This window comes from Ammodytes marinus (genome assembly GCF_949987685.1).
Source record: "Ammodytes marinus genome assembly, chromosome: 6".
Taxonomy (NCBI): Eukaryota; Metazoa; Chordata; class Actinopteri; order Uranoscopiformes; family Ammodytidae; genus Ammodytes; species Ammodytes marinus.
This window is the reverse complement of record NC_137235.1, coordinates 18,673,314-18,696,577: the sequence shown is the minus strand read 5'-3', so window position 1 is coordinate 18,696,577 and position 23,264 is coordinate 18,673,314. Positions and strand designations below refer to the sequence as shown.

Sequence of the window (23,264 nt, the reverse complement as noted above, 5' to 3'; positions counted from 1 at the left end):
AAAAAAAAACTTTTCACTGTAATTAATTATCCCTACAAGCAGAGGGCGCTATCATCGTTTGAAGATAACCACTGCTTTTCCCAAACAGTTGGTTTCTTAGAACTGACTGCCTAGTATGTTGAGCCAAAATAAAACCCACAATGGTTAAGTATCCAGTTTAACACATGTATAGACCAACACAAACTTGAGATGGCTACATTGTAGTGTCTACATCCACAGAGGTGTATACATGTGACAATGATACAAACCTGCATCCAAATAAGGAGAAGATACACAGTTTGATCCAAAATAAATGGTCAATTACAGGTTTGTGTAAGACCTTTCTATATAAGCTGCATTTAATGCACAAACAAGAAATTAGTTGGCATTGGTCCAGTCATTGCTGAACGCCTGGCAGTTCCAGATAGCGTTCCTTATCATTCAACAGTCTGTGAGTTACAGGGAACAATGTCGTTCACTGTTATGTAAATTAAATTTACTTAAAGACTTAAAGATGGCTTATGTCAGCATTCCACAAGAACAATCAATGGAGTCTGTCCTAATGTGTATGACATGCTGATTTGATATATTTTGAATTTAAAAAATATTTTCCACATTTGGCAATACACTCTGCAAAAGTTGCTTGTCAGAGTAGTCCCAGTGCACTGTGGGATATGGAGTCAATCCACCATCACAGTATGTGCTGCAATCCTTTTGCACTGCTGTCATAGTTATAGTCGCAAAGTTTCAGTGCTAAACAAAGTGCATTGTTGCGCTTGTAGTGTTTTTCCTCTCAGGCTAATCTGAGGGTCTCAGAAGAAATAGATTCTCCACACCTGAACCAGCAATCAGTGCCAAGTGGAGGAAGTCCCGAGGCGCTTCAGGGCTTCAATTTAGGCCCTACGTCTGTTTGAACAGGAGCGGGCAAGTGTCCATACCACTCTGGTCACACAATATAATTATAATAAGGGTTTGCCTTCAGAAGGGTGAATAGAACTGAGGCGGCCCCTTCCTGCCTGCAGTGTGGAAGTCAGGTGGGTGCCTGTGGTCTTCACTCACTTGGAGCCAGATACAAAAAAGTGGCCCCGGGTCTTGAAGCGTCTTCCTTCATCAAGAAAGTTGACCTCATTACATTAATGAAAAATATGAAATAAAAAATCCCCCTCAGCACTAGTCTAGGAACTTGTGTGTGTCTCCGTACATCCAGTGCTGTGGAGGGAGGGCCACTTCATTGAGGTGGCCGCAGTCGTCGCTGCATTTACATGACTGGATGAACATGGCTGACCTCTGGAAGCGCTCGCCGTCAGGGCAGACGAAGGTCACGGGTACAGTGCGTGTTCGGCGTGGCGAGCAGCAGCGTCCGTCTGTACACACCCCGCAGTAGTTGGGCCGGTAGAGGCGGGCGCTCACACATTCTCCGTAAGACAGGCGCACGGGCTCTGTGGCTTTCTGGGCCGGGGAGCACTTCTTCCCTTTCTGTGGTTGGAGGATGAAAAGAAGAGAAATTACTGAGTGTCAAATTATGGATAGAAACTATTAAGCTTTGACCTTTTACATAACAGCAGATTTTAAGCTGCGTTGCACTCAAAATCATTAGGGAAATAACAGCAATTGAGGGATTTAAATATATACATTTGAGAAATGTATTCTCAAAAATTTTTTTTTTTAATTGAGTGTCCTTTCCTGTTAAACACACTAGCAATGATTGTCTTTGGCACCAGATATTATAACTAAGTGTGTGTGTCCAACATGGTGGATTAATATAGACACACCACTTCCCTGGACTCTTAGTACACAGACGGGTCCTAGCTATGGACAGTTGCTTGGCAGGAATGCTGGGGGTGGGGGACTATATTTAAAAAGTCGTCTGCCTGCCACCAAAACACCGCTGAGTAAATCAGCACTGCCCATTTCCCAGTGGATGTAAAGTTTCCCGAAAGTACCGCTGAGATAATATTTGTTCTTAAACTCAGGATAAAGATGGCTTCAGCACATACAGCATATTTCCTTTCATTCTTTGTTGCACAGTTTGGACGGTTTCAGCTTAAAAAAAAAGAGTGAACAAGGACGCAGAGAATAAATTAGCAGGTATTGTCTTTCCCTGCGTAGTCAACATGGATACATAAGAGGGGAAATAATTCCTTATAGATAAGAGTTATCACAAGGTGTTAGGTTTCTCTGTGTGAGAGATAAGTCACGATAAGACTTTATCTGGGCAGTTATGTGAATAATCGACCCATGCCCTCCGTCTGTCTGTGTCCTCCGGCTCATGTCAAGTTCAGGTTCCCTCACCTTGACTGGGACAGTGAGGCTGTTGCATGGCCGCAAGGTGCAGATCCGCGTCTCTCTCTCCAGCTTGCACTCTGGGTTCTTGTTGGTGATACGAGAAGAAACGCCCATGCCACAACTGCGGGAGCACTGGGACCAGTCAGTGGTCTGCACCTGACACTTCTTATCCTTCAGATGGTTCCACACTGCGGGGCGATGGAGACATATAGTAGGTGGGTGTGGGGGTGGCAGGGAGAAATAAGGGGTCACAAGATAAATATGAAGGGGTCGCTTGAGGATTAACTGGATAGAAAAGCAGAAAAGATAATCTGCTACACAATATTATATCTGTTTTTTTTCAGATTTTCCTCAAACCTTTACTTATTTGAAATGTCGGTTTGTCTGTTAGTTCAGACATAAATATCTCATAAGATACTGGATGGATTGCCATGGCATGGGGTGCAGACATTCATGATGCCTAGATGATTTATCCTAATGACTGTTGCCTTTCAGCAAAATATCTCAATAACTCTTGGATGGATTGCCATTAAATTCGGTAAACAAATTCCCGTCGCACAAACACCTAACCAACACTTGGATTTATGAACATATGCCTGCATTACTAATGAAATTCTTATCAACCTCAGCTGTAGGCTACTTTGTCTTCAGTGCTACTTAGCAGATGTTGCCAACGTGCTAAACTACGATGTTGAACATTATACTGCTTAACATTAACATGCTAGCATTCTCATTGGATAGTCTTGGGATAAAGTGCTATAAACCACAAAAAGCGTTCAAAGTTCAAGACTCTGTGTAAATGCACCATTTGCATATAATTTCAGTCTCAGACAAATTAAGCACCCAATTAAAAAAAGCAAGCAAAAATGTATGACATGCCGAGCTGATAAATGCTAAATAGTCTCTCTTTCCCTCACCAGGCAGGTGTTTGTGGCCATGTTCACTCTCCCAGCCGCTTGTCTTGACTTCTACAAGCTCATTGGCCAGCTCGTTGTCAGGCCGGTGCGTGGCAGGATCGTGATGAGCTCTGTGCAGGTTTTGTTGTGGTGGAGGCACCTGTGATAAGAAGACATTCGATTAGATAAGGCTAGGTGCTGCTCGCTGGGCATTTAACTGTGACACGCTCATGTCTATCCTTTGTGTGCTTTTCATAGTGTCATTCAATTTCACACCATGGCGCTCTGATTATCAAGGGTTTATTTCAGGGCAATATGTCAGAAGAGTGACATTATACTCCTCTGTACCTGCATGCATCTTGTCATGACTAAAGGCACTTGTTGAACAGTATCTAGGACGTGTTATCTATTAGAAAGTGGAAGATTTGAAATGAAAATGTTAAACTTTAAAGCAAACTTTCCGTCCACATTCATTATACAGGTATCTTATTAATTAGCATTAATGTTTTGGTGATGAGTGTAAAGTTAAAGGTCACATATTATGCTAAATGCACTTTTTAAATGCGTTCTAACATATCCATGGGTCCACGGTGTGCCTAGAGACTGCCAAAATATAAAAAAAGATAACAATCTCTCCTTTTCTCACTCTCCCCCTTTCTGAAACCCCCACCCCTCCCCCCCAATATACTCCAGTCAGAATTCTCCTCGTTTCTGACCTCACAAACTGAAAAGCCAGAAGCTTCCACTGTGCAGCCCACACCCCTATTTCTTATTGGTCCACGGCCCTGACAGATAGAGGGCGAGGCGTATCTGGCTTCGCTTCCGGACAGGGGGCGGGGGGAGCTCAAAGACCTCGTAAAGATATTTACGAGGGGAGCTGCAGCTCTTTTTAAAAAATAGGCCATTGTGAGATTAGCTGAACATCAGCATAGTACAATAAATTATCTGAAAGTTTTTTTCAGCAAACAATTATAGAAAAACGTATTAGGGACCACTAAGACCATATAATATGGTGTATAATAGAACCGAAAAGTGTATAATATGGGAGCTTTAAATGACTTGCATTTGCTTTTCGAAAAAGGAGACTGAATTATATGAAAGAAGTTAAAGAGGGTCACCTGATATAGTGCCCAACCTATTCCTCGTGGCCTTCTGTTTCTGCTAATGCATGAAACTGAGCATATACTTAGGTCCCAAATATAGGCTACTGTTGTTAACAGCTGAAACAAGTAGTCAAATATTTGATTGCATGATCAATTGTTTATCAATTACTCATTTGTGGGTTTGAAAATGTAAGATTTCCCTTCTGATGTATGACACTTAACTTAATATCTTTAGCCTTGAAGTGTGTGAAGTGTAGGAAAAAACAAGCAATCTGAGGCCATCGATCTTGAGCCGTAAGGACTTGTTATAAGAAAATGTTCTAAATAAAAATACAAATGTCTTTATAATTTGGCTGCTTCCATATAATATGTTTCCCATTTTTGCCATGTTTGTCACTCACTTTGTCACTCAATGCCAGATTCCTTAGTCATAATATGCAAATCAAACCTTATACTTAGGTGGGATCCGCCAGGTGCCCTTGTGGCAGTCCACGCTGAAGCAGCACTGCCCGGGTATCCTGACCAGCCGTGGGAAGGGGCAGGATGGAGACGCCGGCGGCAGCTTGTTGTTGCAGAGAGGAGCGCAGCCAACGGCGCCGTCGATGCAGGTACACTGGTGTTTACAGCCGGCACGGAAACTCTCACTATTCTGGTAGATCCTGCCATTGTACTCGCATGTGCGTCCCTCCGATTTTGCTGGAAAGACACATTTTACTCAGTTGAACCAAAACATTTAGTGACTACCAAATGAACCAAATAAAGTATATTGAAGTGTAGGCCTACTGTTGCCATGAATAAACCAAAGGGCAACAGGGGTAACCCTGGCACAAGCCATGGTTTAGGTGGTATCTTGGATATGCATCTCTGAGTATATACAGAACAGGCAGTAAAGTCTAAAAGGGAATCACGGAAGAACCAGCTATTCATAGTTCGTGGGGCAGCACTGGCATGGTGCAGATGGAAATAGTATTTTTATCTCTGAAACCCCCTGCCGCTGCCATAAAACATCTCCTGCTCATTAAAATACCCCCTGTCTGTCCCCGGATGTGCAAGGTTACATGTTAGTTAAAAGACGAGCTGTGATGGCTTTGACATCATGGAAAGGAGGGTCAATTAACATCCAAGTTCTTTGATGTTCTCATGTGCAATGCTGCACAGCCATCACGACTTTTTGACCACATTTACGTTCACCGTATTCATTTTTAAATATGGGACCCTTTTTTCTAAGCATGTTAATGCCATCACCTTCATTGGGATGACATGAAGAGTGGAAAAGATCAAATAGATGTAGAAGGCAGCTATTTCCTAAGTGAATTTCCTTCCCTCCCCGTCACACATTGCTCTCTCTCTCTCTCTCTCGCGCTCTCTCGCTCTCTCTCTCTCTCTCTCTCTCTCTCTCTCGCTCACCTCGACAGATGCCCCAGGCCATGGTCACATCGTTGCCGTAGTTACACTCCAGCCCTTTGTGGTGGTCGCAAGGCCTCATGGGGCTGCAGTCCTGGTTGAGCTGCGCTGCACACACCTTGCAGCAGCCACATCCATCTGGCACGGTGCTAACTCCTGGGTGGCAAACTAGGGGCTGTAAGGGGCACTCACACACTGCCGGGCAGCTAGCTGTCACCTGGGGAGGATATGGAGTGAACGTCAGGACATGCAACATTTTCTACAGGGAATAAAATAATGAACTTTACAACACCAGATATCTACAGTGCAGCTTCAGAAAGGGGGCTCTCAAAACACATTTGAAACCGAGCCACAATGCTACAACTGTATTTGATTGGAAAATTCAGACACAAAATAACTACATGGCAACCAGGGTGGTAAAGTCATCATCGGGGTGTTCAGTGCACTATAGTTTCAGCCTTTCTTCCAACATCAAAGAGAGTTCTGGGAGTTACATTTTTTCCTTCTCATTCTGAATCATCACTTAGGCTCCCCAGAGTTTGTGAGGGATTTTGAATTCTTCCACAGACAAAGTTTTGCGGTACGCCCCTATGGTAAGTCAAGTCACTGCTGGCCACTCAGCCCCAAGTGTCTAGACAGCTCAGGGTTTGTACGTTTTGTACCCAGTCCCCTGCTGGCTCAAGATTTGAGTCATCACCCTGCACTTGAGTCAACTTGTTCCAGTTTGTAGCAATCAACATGTCCCGTGCTTTAGTAGGGAGACATGAGTAGACATGCTGATCACTGGGAAGGACGAACAACTTGAGAAGAACCACATTCATTTTTATGTAAGCAGTATTGAAATAATAACCCAAGTTAAACTGCATTTACCAAACTTGACTGACGTAAAGTCGTACAAGCAATCATAGTCAATCTGATGTTAGCTTTAGGAAGACTAAGCTTTGAAAAGGAAACGGAAAGCTTTTCTAAAAATACATTTGAGTTTTGTTTACACCAGGGGATGTTTACAGTGTTCAAACCCTGGAGGTCAGAATGTGAGCACATTTCACCTGCCACTACATTATTATTATGACAGACTACACATTAAACTAACCTTCAACTTTAAATAGAATTTCTAAAAGCAGACTTTTGGCTCAGTCTTTGCTACATGAGATTTTGTCAGTCAGGACAGAGAGACAGCCTACCTGTGTGATGACGGCTGTTGTCAGTAAAGTCAGGTAGATCAGAAAAGCCATGATTAGCCTCTGACAAGTTTAAGAAAAATACAAAAGTAAAGACAAAAAAGTATCTTCAAGGTAAAATCCCTTTAACGGTTGTTCTCCTGAAGTAGTTTCACACTGTGTTTCAGTCTCTTTCCAGACCGCAGTCCTTGTTTTTGTACCAGGGTTAGTATCTAAACTCTTATTTATACTCACTGGTGTGCCTCTGAGAGACCCCGCCCCTCTCCATACTTCTATCCAATCAGCGTGCGGGTAGCAGCCCAGATATTCCAATTGGGTGTGGCTTAAACACAGCACTAGTTTGCTGATTGGTGGGCGTGTCTTGGAATGAATGCAGCCATTCATAAAAATGTATTTATTTTATGAGTAAAAAATGAAAATGTAACAGCCGCTTTCAAGTCACACTTAAGCACATTCCTGCCTTTGTGGCCACCACTCTCCTAACGTTAGGTAAATATATTCAGCTGGGCCAGACAGCATTAATAAGCCCTCCACCTTTGGGGGGGGAGAAAAAGAAGGGGGGAGGAATTCCCTGTGTTTTTCCAGACCAATGTAGGTGCCAGGACAGAAAATTAAGTTGTAAGGACTGTATTAAGCAAATATTAAGATAATAGCAGTTGTCAGAGAGAAGAGTGAACACCCCCATCCTTGTCTGTGCCCGGCATAAACCGAGAAAATGTGTTTCCATGGCTTTAAAGGTATGTTTTGATTGTTTTGCCCTCCAAATGTTTCATCTTGAGATTCAGGTGGGTCCGGCTGTGTCTGTCTATTATTTCTAACCACATGCTGCTGCTGACATGGGAATGGTGAGGATATGATCACTTGGAAAGAATGGTTGAGTCGAGGGTGAAAGTAAGATTATTGTTTTAAGTGCAGCTCCTATGAGGGTTGGCCACCTCCTCTGCTGTCTTCCTTTTCAACCACATGTTTTCAGCCACACCTGGCCCAACACAGAGGCCTTGTAAGATGAAAGAAATGTGATAGGCAGAGGTTTGGAAGTTAGGTTCCTGCTATGAATTTCAGCGCGTACGAGCAGAGTTCTGGCTTAGACTTAAAGGTTCACATGAGCTGCGGTGGTTTTAGGTGCTGGCATATCAGCATATACCAAATTCTCTGCAGGAGGTAATGATTAAAAACCAACTTTCACTTTCAAGCTTGAAAAGGTGATAGGTTCAGTTTAAAGTTTGTGTCTACCTTGACCACTTAGTTAAAAAATTACATTTTAGCTAAATCTGGTGCAATTAATATGGCATTGTCCATTGTCAATGAACTGTAAAATGTTGCTCCACATTTCATTTTCCATTTTTCATGTCAACTTTTTTACTACTTAAAAAATCTGACTATTTCCTGTACTGTAAATACTTTTCTTTAGGCTACTCATTGGTTCTGTATTTTTTGTTTTGTCTAAATGTGTTCTCCATAATATCCCTTATAGCAATTTATTTTTCTCTGCTATATAATTACTTCCAGAATCTATCAAGATTGCATGCGTCACTTCGATTCCATTCTGTATCTGACATTTGAATCTTGAATCTACTGGGAAATATGTTATTAAATATGAGAATTGCATGCCTTGTGCAACAGATGGACCCCTTTCCTCTGCAACACTCCCTTTAAATTGTTCGTTGTGACAAATGTTGGGTGTTCCTTTCCAAGCAGTGCTCCTCAATGTGAGAGTATGACTACAGCCCATGGCCATTTGGCAGGAGTCATCCAACTCCCCATTGCTACAACATAAGAGGCAGACTGATGAATATGAGTAACGGACACGGTAAACATCCTCAGCTCTTCATCTTTCTTGTTCCTGGCCAAACTTAAACTTTGGCAGATTTGCAGATTTTGTGATTAATAGAGAAGATTTCAGTCTTGACATACCCACGTTTCCCTCTATAAAGCAAAGAGCTTTCAAATGGGTGATTGTGGTCATTCCAAAATCAATGTTATTCTTTAAAGTGGTAGGCCTATTCCTTCCTCAAAAGAAAAACTTGGCCTGGGTGGAAAGTTAAGGTAGCACCTCTTAAACCAATAGTCCAACATTTTGGAAATACACTTTATCCACTTTTTTTGCTGCAGAGTTCTATTAAAAAATGTATACCACTTGAAAATTTGGACAGTAAATTTGAAGCTATAGCTGGCAGCCAGTCAGCTTAGATATGGCAAGAGTCCGGTTACATATTATGTAAAAACCAAAACTTGTTATTTATGCAGAACTTTTGTACATCAACCAAATAAGATATACCATTTTATTAAGTCAGCTTTAGGGGCGTTGTTGAGTGGATTTTGTTACCTTGTAGGCTAGCTGTTTCTTCCTGATCCTAGTCTTTACGCTACGTTAAGTTAAGCTAAGCAAGCTGTCTTCAGATATGAGAGAAGTATCAAAGGGCTTATCTTACTCTAATTTAGAAAGCAAATCAATGTAAAAACAATAGTCAAACTAATGTGTTAGTGTCACCAAGGACGGATTAACATGACCACGGGCCCTGGACACAAACCAGTCATGGACCCCTACCAACACGCAAATACACGCACTAGCACACCGTGCAATCCACAATCACACACATTATAATGCAGTGCACGGCCTAGAGAGAGAAAGAGAGAGATAGAGCGAAATACAATTCTATAAAGTTTCTCTGGTGCTGCGCAAGAGAAAGAGACTCTTTGCGCCGGAGCCTACTAGACAGTTAGATTGGGGCAGAGACACCGACGATGCGAGCTGATCTGATTGCATGTCCCGAGCCTGGATACCCCAATCTCACTGCCGACTAACTGTAAAGTGAAACAACCGCCTCGCTCGTTACACTGGTACTGGTGCGTAAAGGGAACGCACAGTTGGCAAACTCTCCTCACTACAACTGCCACAGCAGAAAAGCCACTGTATGGTCGATCGCTTTGTCGATTCGTGCCTCTGACACGTTGACTCGCAACATAATGAGTCGAGGCTTTGATTTCAGTGGGGATGTGGAGCTCTTTGGCCATTTCCCGTGCCTTTTTTTCTCTAGACACATCGTTCTCTCTCCAAGCGCACACACGCTTGTCCCGGCCGAATATAAGACCCCGAATATAAAACAACCCGACTTTTTACGACCCATTCCCAGGGGGGAATCCCCCGTCAATTTTTTTGAATAAAAAAAAAAAAAATCAAGGGCCCCCCTATTGGCCAGGGCCCTGGACATGTGCCCACTTTGCCCATGCGGTAATCCGTCATTGAGTGTCACTTTAGATACTATAGAAGAACTCCATCTGATTTAGCCTAGCCTAACAAGTGCTGGCTCACAAAATGTCTATATAGCCTATCGGTCTTGGAACTTTGTAAATGTCTCTTATTTACCTGTGTTTGACCAGTATGTTCATTAATTTAATCTTCTTTAGCTTTTAGGAAATTAAACTGGCTAGTTGCTTTTATTTTATTATTTTATTATTTAGCCTTCTTGTTTTTTTTATAGGCCAACAACCAGCATGTAGCTACCTGTCTGACTAGTGTTTCACTGAAAAACACATTAGCGGTTGCGGAGTCATGACTCTAAATAAAAAAAAAAAAAAGGAAACCACCTCAGGAAGCTGTCAGTCATCGCTCTAATGGTGTGACCAAGGAGACAAAGTCATGCCCCATCTATTTTAATCCTCCGGTGGTCACGGTACAGAGTTCTGAAAGTCCTGTGACTGCTGCTGTTTTCAATTTCTTTGCTGATGCTGAACGAGAGGGATTCAGAAGTCTGGCTGGCAGAGATGTTAAACTAATCTTGTGTGATAAGTAGGCTTAGGCCTAATGAAGTCGCCAAGTCATATTTGGACCGATTCTGAGTCACAGTCAATCGCAAATTTGCTCCTATTTTATTAGGAATTTTGCTCTAGTTTTTACAAGTTATCATTGTTTTCAGTGTCGTTCGAAATATTCAAATTCCTTTACTTATGTATATCCTATACTTTACATTTGGGGAAATCAAGTCTTTGTGCAAATCGGTTGGCAACTATTTAAAGGGAAATATATGTGAGTGGAGTAAATCTTCAAGTTTGTCATCTAAGCTTACGTCCTAGTCAAATTAGCTTGTGAGTTTGTGTCAAACTATTTCTTTAAGTAAAATCATCAATACCGCACTGTAAAAGACAAAGTACCATCCCTAGCCTGTTACAAGTGAAAGTGCTGCATTCAAAATAGAATTAGCCTACAGAAGGATAAGAAGCAAAATGTATTCAAAGTAACAAAATAAAAGTATCTGTTATGCAGGATGGATAACATGTAAAATGGAAATACATTTAACATAGTACCTCAAAATTGTACCTAAGTTCAGTTATTTTCCACCTCTGATGAATAAGTAAAGGTGTGTTTGTATTAACTGCAGCCTTTCCGTAACTAACTGATGCCCCTGAAGGAACAACAGTAACAAGACATACTAGGGTGATATGAATATAGCAACTTGAGAAAGTGATGTCAGAGTGGCAAATGGCTTAATATTGTTCTGTTTCTCTCAAAAGTCCTGTCACCTGAGAGGTGCACACCGGGTGTTACACAATATACACAAAAACATCAATGGACAAGCAGTTTTATGGCAAAGGGCTGATTTAGGTAAACAGGAAATGTCCAGAGGAAAAAACTGAGTAAAAGTAGGTTAAGAGGAGGGAGTGTGAGAGTAAGAAGAAAGGAGAAAAGGCACAGGAGGGGGAGGAAAAATGGGTAGAGGAGGGGAAGGCAACAGGTGTTTCATGGTAAGGGAGTTTATTTTTTCAAGGGGAGGAGTGAGCAAGTGCCCCGCTGCCGGTTCTGGTCTGCCCCAATGGGGTTCTGGCAGTCGGGCAGTATGGTATTTCACACAAAAACAGGCCAGTGATATTTCAGCCCACACCACTTTTAAGGTCGCACAAACCAAATTACACGATACCAAGGTCATATACTTTAAAATACATAAATACATATGGAAAAGACGGAAAGAAATACATGTTACATAACATAATTCCAAAGTAATTATCCAAATAGGACCATGAAATTGAGACGTGTGGAGAAAAGTCATGTCCTGAGAGAAAAGGGAGGAAGAAAGAGAGTGCAAGTGGTGGTGACAGGGTGATTAAACTGGCTTCTCTGCTGCTACAGCGGAAAAAAAAGTGAAGTGTGTGGGAACCCCTTTTTTGTGAGTGTGTGTATGTGTGTGTGTGTTAGAGGAGAATTGTGTGTTGGGTGTTATTAAAAAAGAACAGAAAAATGAAGAAGCAATAACAGAACAGAAGCCTGAGTATTGACTTTCCTTGACAGAGACAGAAAAGCATAGGAAAGTTCAGGGTGAGGCTGTGTTTGTGTACTACGGACGCCATACTCGACTCTCCTCTTATAATATTATAATGTGTTATGGGATATGTGCTAAATCTGGCATGGACATTTGGTTCCTGTGTTAATGAACTGTGATGTTCAAACTCACAGAGCATGGTAAAGTTACATAAGAAAGCATGGCAAGAGAGGGGAATGGGATCTGGCAAAGACTGAACTTGACTCTAAGACAACTTCCTAGAGCAATGCCTCCTCCTAGTGGACGTTTCAGTAGAAGGTAATTGATACATCAAACAACATGAACTTCTGTTTTAACGGTTATTCTTGAGAAGTGGGACAAAACAGGGTGCAATGTTGAAAAAATACAAACCCTATGTTTAGGCAAATTTAAATAACATGTTTGTATCCAACATATACTAAGCAACTGAGCTAAGCTTTGACACAACCTCCCAGCTTTTGTCCTTTTTTATCAAAATGGGCTTTTTACTTTGCCATTCCTTATTTTGTGTCAACACCGTCAGACACCAAAAACACAAATGAATTTTCCCTCAATTTATGCTAGACCCATGATGTGGTAACCCGAGGGCAATAATGCACGCACACTTGTACTCAGTTTTGGGACTTTACTGAAACCAATGCTCACAGCATAGTAGCCAAACGTACAGAGACATGCAGGTGGAGCAAACACAATAACCCAACGGCGGGGTACACAGGTGTCGGTCCAAAGGTTCCGGGGTGCAACACTAACTCAGTATATAACACTTCTCCCCCTTTAAGTAAACACTTATAATACGGTTACCCAAACAAACTGAAATTGCATGTATGTCCCCTTATAAAGTACAGAAATTATATTGCACTAAAACTAACTTAAATTCACATTCCAACTTTAGAATTCTAACAACAGGCAATCAACAACATCCGGTAATGCACAACATTTTTTTGTTAGTTTAAAAGTTCAGTCTCTCTGGAGGCTTGTGTTGCCTCTCTGACCTTCTTGGTGCAACAGGAGAGTCCACAGACTGGGTAACAGACTGTGCTGCACTGGGAGGAATTGGGGCAGCGGCAGGGGCAGGTGAGGCAGTTTGCTCAGACAGTCCATCAGGGGGCAGCAACAGTCCATCAATGCACACAGGTGCAACACAGTCCATAGAGCTACTCACACCGTCCTTGTGCGAAACACTCCGAGACCCCTTCTCCTCTGCATCAGTGCGGACACGCACGTGATCTTGGTGCCTGCGAACCTGCCTGCCGTCCAACAAGTCAACCACAAAAGAAACTGGACCAGACTGGCGGTGAATAACTCCTGGCAGCCACTTTGAGCCGCTAGCAAAGTTCTTGACATACACACAGTCCCCCTGCTGTAAAAGCCGCTCCTTTGCATGTTGGTCCCGTCTCACTTTTTGGTTCTCCTGTGATCGGGCAACTTTTGCTCCTACATCCGGGCGAAGGAGGTCCAGATGAGATTTGGGCTTTCTCCCTAGCAACATCTCTGCTGGAGGCAAACCAGTGGTTGTGTGTGGAGTAATCCGATACTGGAATAAGAAACGTGCCAGCTTAGTCTCCAGCGTGTGCCCTGTCATTTTCCGCAGTCCATCTTTCAGTGTCTCAACAGCACGCTCTGCTAAACCGTTGGAAGCAGGATGGTATGGTGCAGTCAGGATATGTCGGATTCCATTTTTCTCCACAAACTCTTTGAAAACTTCACTTGTGAAAGTGGGCCCGTTGTCACTGACAACCGTATCTGGTAGCCCGTGGGTGGCAAAGATGCTTCTGAGCGTGTCAGTGGTAACTGGGGCTGTGATATTTGACATGATGTGTGCTTCCATCCACTTTGAATGAGCGTCCATCAGCACCAGGAACATGTGGCCCATAAACGGACCAGCGAAATCCAGGTGGAGCCTGGACCACGGACGTGCCGGCCACTCCCATGGGTGGAGAGGCGCAGGTGCGGGCATCTTCTGGTTACTTTGACACTGTGAACATGCTTTTACCTTTTCTTCCAAAGCACCGTCCATCCCAGGCCACCACACAAACGACCTGGCGAGGCTCTTCATCCTCGACACCCCGGGGTGAGCTTCATGCAGCACTTCCATTATCTGAGCCCGTCCCGCAGGTGGAATAATCACCCTGGAGCCCCAGAGGATACAGCCATCCAGCACACTTAGCTCCAGCTGACGCTTGACATAGGGCTTGAGCTCCTCCTGCTCAACTGATACTGGCCAGCCCTGCAATAACCATCTCTTTACTTGTGACAGCACCGGGTCTCTTTCAGTCCACTGTTTGATTTGCTTTGCTGTCACCGGAGAGTCAGACAGTCTGTCTAACAAAAACACAGTCTCTGGAAGTAGGTTAGTTTGGCTTGGTGACTCTGGGAGGGGAAGACGGCTGAATGCGTCTGCATTTGCATTTTCACTTCCTGCTTTATACACAATGTGATACTGATACGCTGACAAAGTTAATGCCCAGCGCTGCACTCTTGCTGACGCCATGGGTGAAATACCCTTAGTCTCACTAAACAGGCCCAGCAAGGGCTTATGGTCGGTAAAAATGGTAAATGGGCGACCATACAGGTACTGGTGGAACCGTTTCACAGCAAAAACTACAGCTAGCCCCTCTTTCTCTAGCTGAGAGTAACCCTTTTCTGCTGATGTGAGAGTGCGAGACACGTACCCAATAGGTTTTTCATCTCCGTCCTCCATACAGTGCGATAGGACCGCCCCCACGCCGTAGGGCGATGCATCACAGGATAAGACAACGTCTTTGTCCGGGTCAAAATGCACGAGTAGTGTTGCTGAGTGCAACAGTTCTTTTACCTGCTGGAAAGCTGTCTCTTGAGCTTGCTGCCAATTCCAGGAACAGTCTTTGTGCAGCAGCTGATAGAGGGGGGCGAGCACAGTGGAGAGCTCAGGCAAGAACTTCCCGTAATAGTTCACTAAGCCCAAGAATGACCTGAGCTCAGCCACATTCTTTGGAGAAGGAGCTTCCTTTATCGCCCTCACCTTCTCTGTCATGGGGGAAAGACCCTGAGCGGAAATCCTGTGACCCAGGTAGGTGACACTTGAAGCCTGAAAAACACATTTACTGCGTTTTAAACGCAGCCCGGCCTCCTTCATTCTCTTTAGCACCTGGTCGAGGTTCTGCAGATGCTCCTCTTCTGTTTTACCAGTCACCAAAATGTCGTCTAGGTAGACAGCGACATGGGGAATGTTCTGCAGGAGGTTGTCCATGGTGCGTTGAAAAATGGCTGGGCTGGACGCGACGCCGAAAACCAGGCGGTTGTACTTAAACAGTCCCTTGTGGGTGTTGATGGTCACATACTGTTTAGAGTCCTCATCCAGCAACAGCTGTTGGTACGCGTGACTCATGTCCAGTTTTGTAAACGTTTGTCCTCCTGCCAGTGTGGCGAACAAATCCTCAACTCGTGGCAAGGGATATGTGTCAAGTTGTGAGGCTTGGTTAATTGTCATTTTGTAATCACCACATACCCGCACCGCACCATCCTCTTTCAGCACAGGCACAATCGGGGCTGCCCAGTCAGAGAACTCCACAGGTTCAATAACACCTGACCGCTGCAGCCTGTCCAACTCTGCTTCCACCTTAGCCTTCATGGCGTATGGCACCGTGCGTGGTTTACAAAAACGTGGTTTTGCGTTGGGGTCCACGGTTAACTTCACTGTTGTGCCGCGGAGGGTGCCAAGCTCATCCTTAAAAACGTCTGCATACTTTGATAGGATGTCTCCAACCACTCTCATGTGCATGATTTCCCCCCAATTGAGGCGGATTTTCTTTAGGAGGTCCCTTCCAATCAGACTAGGTCCCTCCCCGTCTACCACTAACAGCTTCACTTTAGCTGACTGGCCTTCATACATCACATCTACTTCTATAGCTCCCAGTAGAGGAATGCACTCACCGGTGTATTGTCTCAGTCTGATGTTAGTCTTCCTTAAAGCAGGCGCTTTTCCAGAGCACCACAACCTGGAGTAGGTGGTTTGACTTATCACCGAAACTGAGGCACCCGTGTCCACCTCCATCGTCAGCTGTTTTCCGTTTATTTGCAGCGTTGCGCAGATCGGCTCTGCCCGGGGTTCACTCAGGTCCATATTAAACATGTTAAATGAACACTGCTCCTCCGGCTCTTCACTTTGCACATGATGCGTTTTCATTTGGGGTTTTGACTCTTCCCACTCCTTTTTCCATGGCTTTTTAGCACCTCTGCACTTCTTGGCTATGTGCCCTTTTTTCTGGCAGTTATGGCAAGCGGCATCTTTAAAACCACAGTCATTAGCAAGATGCGCTCCCCCACAGCGGTAACACTCAACTGACTTCATCGGCTTGCCTCTCCCTTCATTAAACAGACGGTTAACGGCGCCCTGTGGCACACTGGCGTTAGCTGCTTGAATGTCTTTAGAGTTGATAGCTGCCGTTTCCATTGCATGAGCAATCTCCAGCGCTTTCTTGAAAGTTAGCGTGACTTCACCTAGCAATCGGCGCTGAATGCTGTCATTGTTGATACCACAGACTAACCTGTCCCGTAGCATGTCGTCAAGCACCGGTCCAAACTCACAATATTCCGACAGTTGTCTCAGCTCCGCCACGAATGCAGCAACTGAAACTCCAGCTTTGCGTGAATGTGTGTGGAACTTGAAGCGCTGAACAATCACTGACGGCCTGGGGTTGTGATGCTCTTGCACCAGCTTCACCAAGTCTTTGAATGACAATTCGCCTGGCTTCCGTGGCGTTGCTAAATTGCGTATCAACTTGTACGTCTTGGCACCGCACGCACTGAGGAGAATCGATCTTTTCCTTTCGACCTCCTTAATGTTATTCGCCAGGAAAAAGTGCTCCAGTCTCTCGACATATTCAATCCAGTCACCATCCAGCTCGACGAATTCACTGAGCGTGCCGACCGTGGTAGTAGCCATGCTGCAAGCTAAAAGTCACACGGAACTTCTTCTTCGACACTAACGTTACTCCGTCATCGATGTTTTAATCCTCGTCGCCAAAAGTGTGGTAACCCGAGGGCAATAATGCACGCACACTTGTACTCAGTTTTGGGACTTTACTGAAACCAATGCTCACAGCATAGTAGCCAAACGTACAGAGACATGCAGGTGGAGCAAACACAATAACCCAACGGCGGGGTACACAGGTGTCGGTCCAAAGGTTCCGGGGTGCAACACTAACTCAGTATAACACATGACATGTCTAGTGATCACAAATATTCACCAAGACTGACAGAGGCCACAGAAATATTTTCAAAATCGATTTTCCTCTCAAGATGTGTTTCAAATTTCAAAACACATTCTCATGTTAGGTGACTGGTTAGATTTTCACATATGACAAACCATTCCTCAACAACTATCAAATATCATTATGCAATATTATCAAAATAATACAAATCTGACGGAGTTGACACATATCTGACGGAGTTGACAAGTACATCTTATGGATTTGACATATCTGACGGTGGTGACAAAAACTCAGATGTAGTCATTTTAACCATCAATAATCAATAACAGTGATTTTATAACAGCATTTTATTGTTTGAGCGTTAATTCAAGATTCACATTACAGTTTTTCATTAGACTTGCTCTAACAGACTCACACCAAATTGCCTAATTTTTTACATCATCCTGTAAATACAGTAGGGGAGAACAGGGTAATCTGAGCCACTTTTTACATTTGCTCCCCTCTAAGCGAGCTAAAATGATTTATCACTCAAATTTACACATTTCCCATTAATTCAGGGTGTTTCCTAGAAATGGGCATTAGCGGAATTTTTTCAAGACAAAGGGCAGTGAAAATATGATTGTTTTAAAAACAGTTGTCATGTGGCTCACTTTACCCCAGCTGTGGGGTAAACTGAGACAGACCAGAAAAATCAAGGGGGTAAAGTGAACCACTTACTTTTTCCACTCTGAAACTACCATAACAACACATATTGTAACTAATGACCAACGACTAATGTCGGACTAGTAAAAGAATGATGGGGTTTGGTCAATTAAGCAAAGCAAATTTTCTAAACACTTGAAAGTAACTCTGAACAAAATCAAATACAACATATTATAATTCAAAAGGTTTTAATAAGATTCAAATGAAAGATAGAACCAGTTAGATTAGAACACAGTCTGGGGGTCAGAACACAGGACCCTTAGAGCCAGCTTGTGTCTGGGGGTCAAAGCATAGGAAAATCAGAACCAGCGAGAACAGCCTGGGACTCAGAACACAAGAGAAGACCCAACTAGATTATAACATCAGCCTGTCATACTCTACAACTAGGCCTACTCTACATTCCAGCCCTGAAGGTTACAGGGAAAGATGAGAAGGTGCTCTTTCCGTGTGGTTGCCCCAGGTCGTCTTCCTGGTGTGTTTCCTTGGCATGATGGCTTTTCTACAATGTGTATGACATTAAAATAAAACATATGTCATGTAATATTACATTAAAATAAGTTTAAGACTAAACTTAACTTGTGCCTCATGGTGGGGGAAAGTGAGACAGTGGCTCACTTTCCCCCACAACATTTGGCTCACTTTCCCCCACCACCACAATTTGAGAAAAAACTACCTCTCTTAGCATTTCAGGCTAATCTTTAGCTAATATCATCACATGGTTTTTATATGTTGGTAGTTCATCAATACGTATGATATAAGTTTTTCTATGTGAATACATTTGCTTTGGCACAACAGTTGATTAAGTTGACAGCAAGAAAATTTACTTTTACATGCAAAAAACCTATTTAGGTGAAAAAACATGCTTACCACAGCACCATGAGGTCCTTTCTTTCAGGGCCATGCGGAAATGAGAGGGGCTTGAAAACATGTATCTCACATGACCAAAAATATTTTCCGTTGCCTAGATACAGGGGGTGGCTCACATTACCTAATGCCTCAGATTCCCCCGTTCTCCCCTATTAGAAAAACAAAACCCTATTTCTATATTTAATATAATTATTATAACTTGAAAAACACCCAAATATGATGCCTTCACATTGAATGTCAACTCCGTCATTGGCCTCTCACCACCGTCAGACAGGAAATCTGACGGTGTTGACATATTTAAAGTTTTTTAAACAAAACAAATGGAGTTCGGGGCGCCCTTAGCTCAGTTGGTAGGGCGTCCCCATGGGCCTCGGCCAGCAGCGGATCCGGGTTCGATTCCAGCCCACGGTCGTTCTCTGCATGTCACTCCCCTCTCTGCCCCATTTCAACTATGTCTCTACACTATCAATAAAGCATAAAAAAACAAAACAAAAAACAAAACAAATGGAGTTCATCTTGCAGCCATTTGGTTTTTCTGTTGATGATAGGTGCTAGTATGAAAATAAAATTGTCTAAACATTTCAAATAACTTCTTCAGAAATTGTAAGTCGGTGTTGACATATCATGGTCCTTCATAGTGACAGCTGCCCCTTATTTTGCCTGATTTTATTACATTTTAATGGATTATCTGACGGTGGTGGCAAAAAGTGTCCCACCACATAGAAACCTTATAAAACATGAATGTGTTGTAGAAAAAAAGTTTTTATTGACATGAGAGATTATTCAGTGTTGCTTTAGACGAAAAAAAGCTATTTTTAATGTTTAAAGTACATTTTTAATAGGTTTATTGCATATGAATGATTGAACCCTTCTCTGTGGACACACTGTTTTAGACATCGTGAGAATATAACAAGTGTCATATATTTGATATAATAATGATAAAATTAAATTTGAGGGGATAATTGTGCTCCATACATTCTATTCTTAATCCCTAATAACATTTACAATTTGAAATATCTTTACTTAAACATAACAGCAGTTAATATTGGAAGACGGCCTTTTGTCCCGCTTCTCAAGAATCACTGATAAATAAATACATACAAATACAAGTGTTTATAGTTGTTAAGGTGAAATCTTTTATATTGAATTTTAACCATGTTTTTTTAAATAAACAAAGTTGTACTGCTCTGCTGCTGTCATAACATCAATGTCTGACAACCTTTTAAATTTGTTTCTTTCTCTGAATTACTCAATTACCTTGCCACACAGTGAATACTGAAGTCTTTCCTTAAACCTCCACAAGATGGAGCCAAACACTGCTATATAGATAAAGGTACATTAAATACCTGCAGAATATTAACCTTATAGCCATTCTTGGGTTACAGGTGTACATGGTGGTGGTCATGGCAGATGATTTCTGCAACTTTTTGTAAACGTGAAATTGAAACGGGAAAATCGCCTTTCCTCATTCACTTGTCCACCCTGACTGATATTAAATTAAACTCAACAGACTGAGAGTAGGTGGTGGAGTTGAGGGATACTCTCTCCCTCTTTCTCTGCATCTTTCCTATTTCTATCATTCTTTTTTCCACCCCCATTTTTATTTAGTTAAGGTGGAGTCAGCAATTCTGGGGAACACTTGTTGTCAAATTCACTTTTCGTCAAAATCAATGAATATCTCCTTTGATCCACTACCTGTCCCTCCCTGTATGTGCGCGCTGAAAAAAAATCCAGTGTTAATACACAGCTGGATCTGTAATCTGGTATGTAAACAAAGAGTATACAAACAAAAGGGGCCCACTTTACATAGAAAAATGCCAGTTTACAGAACCTAGGCTGTGTGTAAACCACATTTTTTTTTATCACACACACACAGTACTGACAGGTATCGGGATCATGAGGAGATATTCACTGATTTTGACAAATGTGTTTTTGACAACAAACATTCTCGAGAATCTGACTCCACCTTTACTTTATTTTCACTAAACCCTTCCTCTCCCTATTTCCTTCTCCTTCCAGCCCCTGTCTTTCTCCAGACTCAGACAGCAGAGCCATTACACTTTAAACCTGGTTTTATTCCGAGCACACTCTTGTCTCTCTGCACCCATGGTCTCCTGATTTGACTCCCACCTGCCTCCCTTTAGCAGTCACTGGAGCTCACTGCGGCCCACTCTCAGGGAAGAAAAAAGGCTTTTCCCAGGCACGGTAGTCGCACTGCCTGAAGACTTGTGATCCAAATACCCTTCTCGTTTGGGAGGTGGGGATAACCCTTTGGCCAGCTGCTAGACCTTTCGTTTCCCTTATGGGAGTATGGAGTTTGAAAAGCACAAATATGGAAGCTTGTTCCACTCGAGGGTAGATGCATCGTGTATATGTCAAGAATTAAACCCTTGGTACTTAATATCCAAATACATGGAAATGTGTTGAATTACACTGAGAAGAAAATCATTGCATGTTGGTTGGAGACATTCGCTGGCAAGCTGCTCAGGCTGTTTAAGAAATGTTGTCTATCCTCACCTCTGCAACCTTAAAGCTACCTTTATCCATTCATTTGCCTGCCTCGGGTACAGTATATTTGCTGCATATATGCTTGGTGTCTGGAGTACAGTGTAACAAGAACAACAAATTTAATTTTGTGCTCATTACAGCAAAAGTAGGCCTAAGTAAACAGTCATTTATTCTCTTCACACATGGCTGTTTTCCAATCGAACACTATCAGGTTGTTTATAGATGATCCCACTGTGCTGTTTAGTCTGCGTAAAGAGAGGATGTAAGAGAGGAGATCTAACAATAACCTCAAAATCAACAAGACCAAAGAGCTCATTTTAGAATCCAGAAAGTCGGTAAGCTACAGACAAACCACTATCAACATGAATAACATCAATGTGAATCTAGTCTCTATCTTTAAAGTTCTTGGGTGTTCACTTCTTGTCAAACAGCGATATGGAACTAATTCTATGCCAAAGGTTTTGTTAATAAAAAAAAAGAAATTGGAGAGTGAGCTTTAGTGACTTTAATTATTCTGCCTATCAACACAATGTTGCATTTAATGTTTACATTTATTTATTGTATACTTTAAAAAATAATCTTTAGCAGGTCATACTATCTTGGAATCACAGTAACTTTCCTTGTATGCAAATGTAGCAACACCTTCAATGCTTGATAAACTAACTGTTGTGCTAGTTGATGCTTAACTAAGCATTGTTCATGCTTAACTCAGAGTTGTTCACGCTTAACTAAGCATTGTTAATGCTTAACTAAGCTTAACTAACTAACCGTCAATGCAGGAAAGGTTATGACATCAAGTTTAATTATCTTTTGATTGTTCTTGTTCTTGTTTTCATTTGAAGTCCTCTCTTGTCATCTCCATCTGTCCCCAACCATGCATCCCGTCCTCCCTAACTACTTCCTTCCTTTTCTCCTTCATCATCCATCACTTCATTCCTACCTATTCCTCACATAGACAAATCCCTTTCTTCCCATCCCAATGCTGTTGGACTACAACATACCAATGAATGCAACTTTCCATCAGCAGCATCAGACTAACACAGATATCTCAGTCTGCAACATTTACAAATAACCCACATCTCTCTCTGCCCCCCCATCCCTATGTTTCTTCCTCTGCGTTCTCCGACCCTAATGGAATGGGGGTCTGATGAAGATGAACGACGCCTCTCAGCTTCCTTACCCTCCTCCCGTCTGCTTCCTTCACAGCTGTGTTGAGAAATTCCCTTGGAATTCTCTCATTCCTCAGTGTGTCTTGCCTGACAGGTTCACAGCAACATTTTTTCCCCAACAAGGAACAGTGGAAAAAAAAGGCCAACACGAGCTTTGCTGATGTAGCTGAAGACATTAAGCAGCCACGATATAGACCCCCAAAGCTTAAAGTTCGTCAGATGTCAATTACGGAGGAAATTAAGAGGCTATTTGATATCAAGGTTATTCAGATTAAACATGAAACTCTGTGTTATAAGATAGGTCACCCCAACATTTGGGGAAATATGGTTATTCCCCTTTAATAAGAAAGAGAGTTATATGGGAAGAATGATAACATCTCACTTATGGGTTGTTAATATCAAGCCCCAGTCAGCAGACAGTTGGCTCAGTTTAGCTAGCATTAACATTGGAAACAGCTAGCCCGGCTCAGTGTGAATATCACACAGTCGGTTTACCAGCACCTGTAAAGCTCTTCTCTTTCCTTCCAGTAAGTATGTAATGCTATTATCTCAGATGGTACACCCTAAGAAGAATTTATAAATTGTATGACAGCTGCGATGAATACATTGGTGGCAAAAAGAGTGCAAGAGCATTGGAAGCAGACAACATGAGCAGTCAGTGAACACCAGACCATAACTGGTCA

The 23,264-nt window shown here is 42.6% G+C and overlaps 1 protein-coding gene across 1 annotated transcript; it reads right to left on the bottom strand.

Moving 5' to 3' along the window:
• Positions 1 to 22: 22 nt before the first annotated feature.
• On the bottom strand, positions 23 to 7,026 carry LOC307251891 (CCN family member 1-like). Its single transcript, XM_080029336.1, has 6 exons — positions 6,853 to 7,026; positions 5,672 to 5,885; positions 4,713 to 4,960; positions 3,183 to 3,321; positions 2,272 to 2,453; positions 23 to 1,455 (listed from the first exon to the last, which is right to left on the bottom strand). The coding sequence occupies exons 1-6, from the start codon at positions 6,901 to 6,903 to the stop codon at positions 1,150 to 1,152; spliced, it is 1,140 nt and encodes a 379-aa protein (XP_079885462.1). The 5' UTR covers positions 6,904 to 7,026; the 3' UTR covers positions 23 to 1,149.
• Positions 7,027 to 23,264: the final 16,238 nt, after the last annotated feature.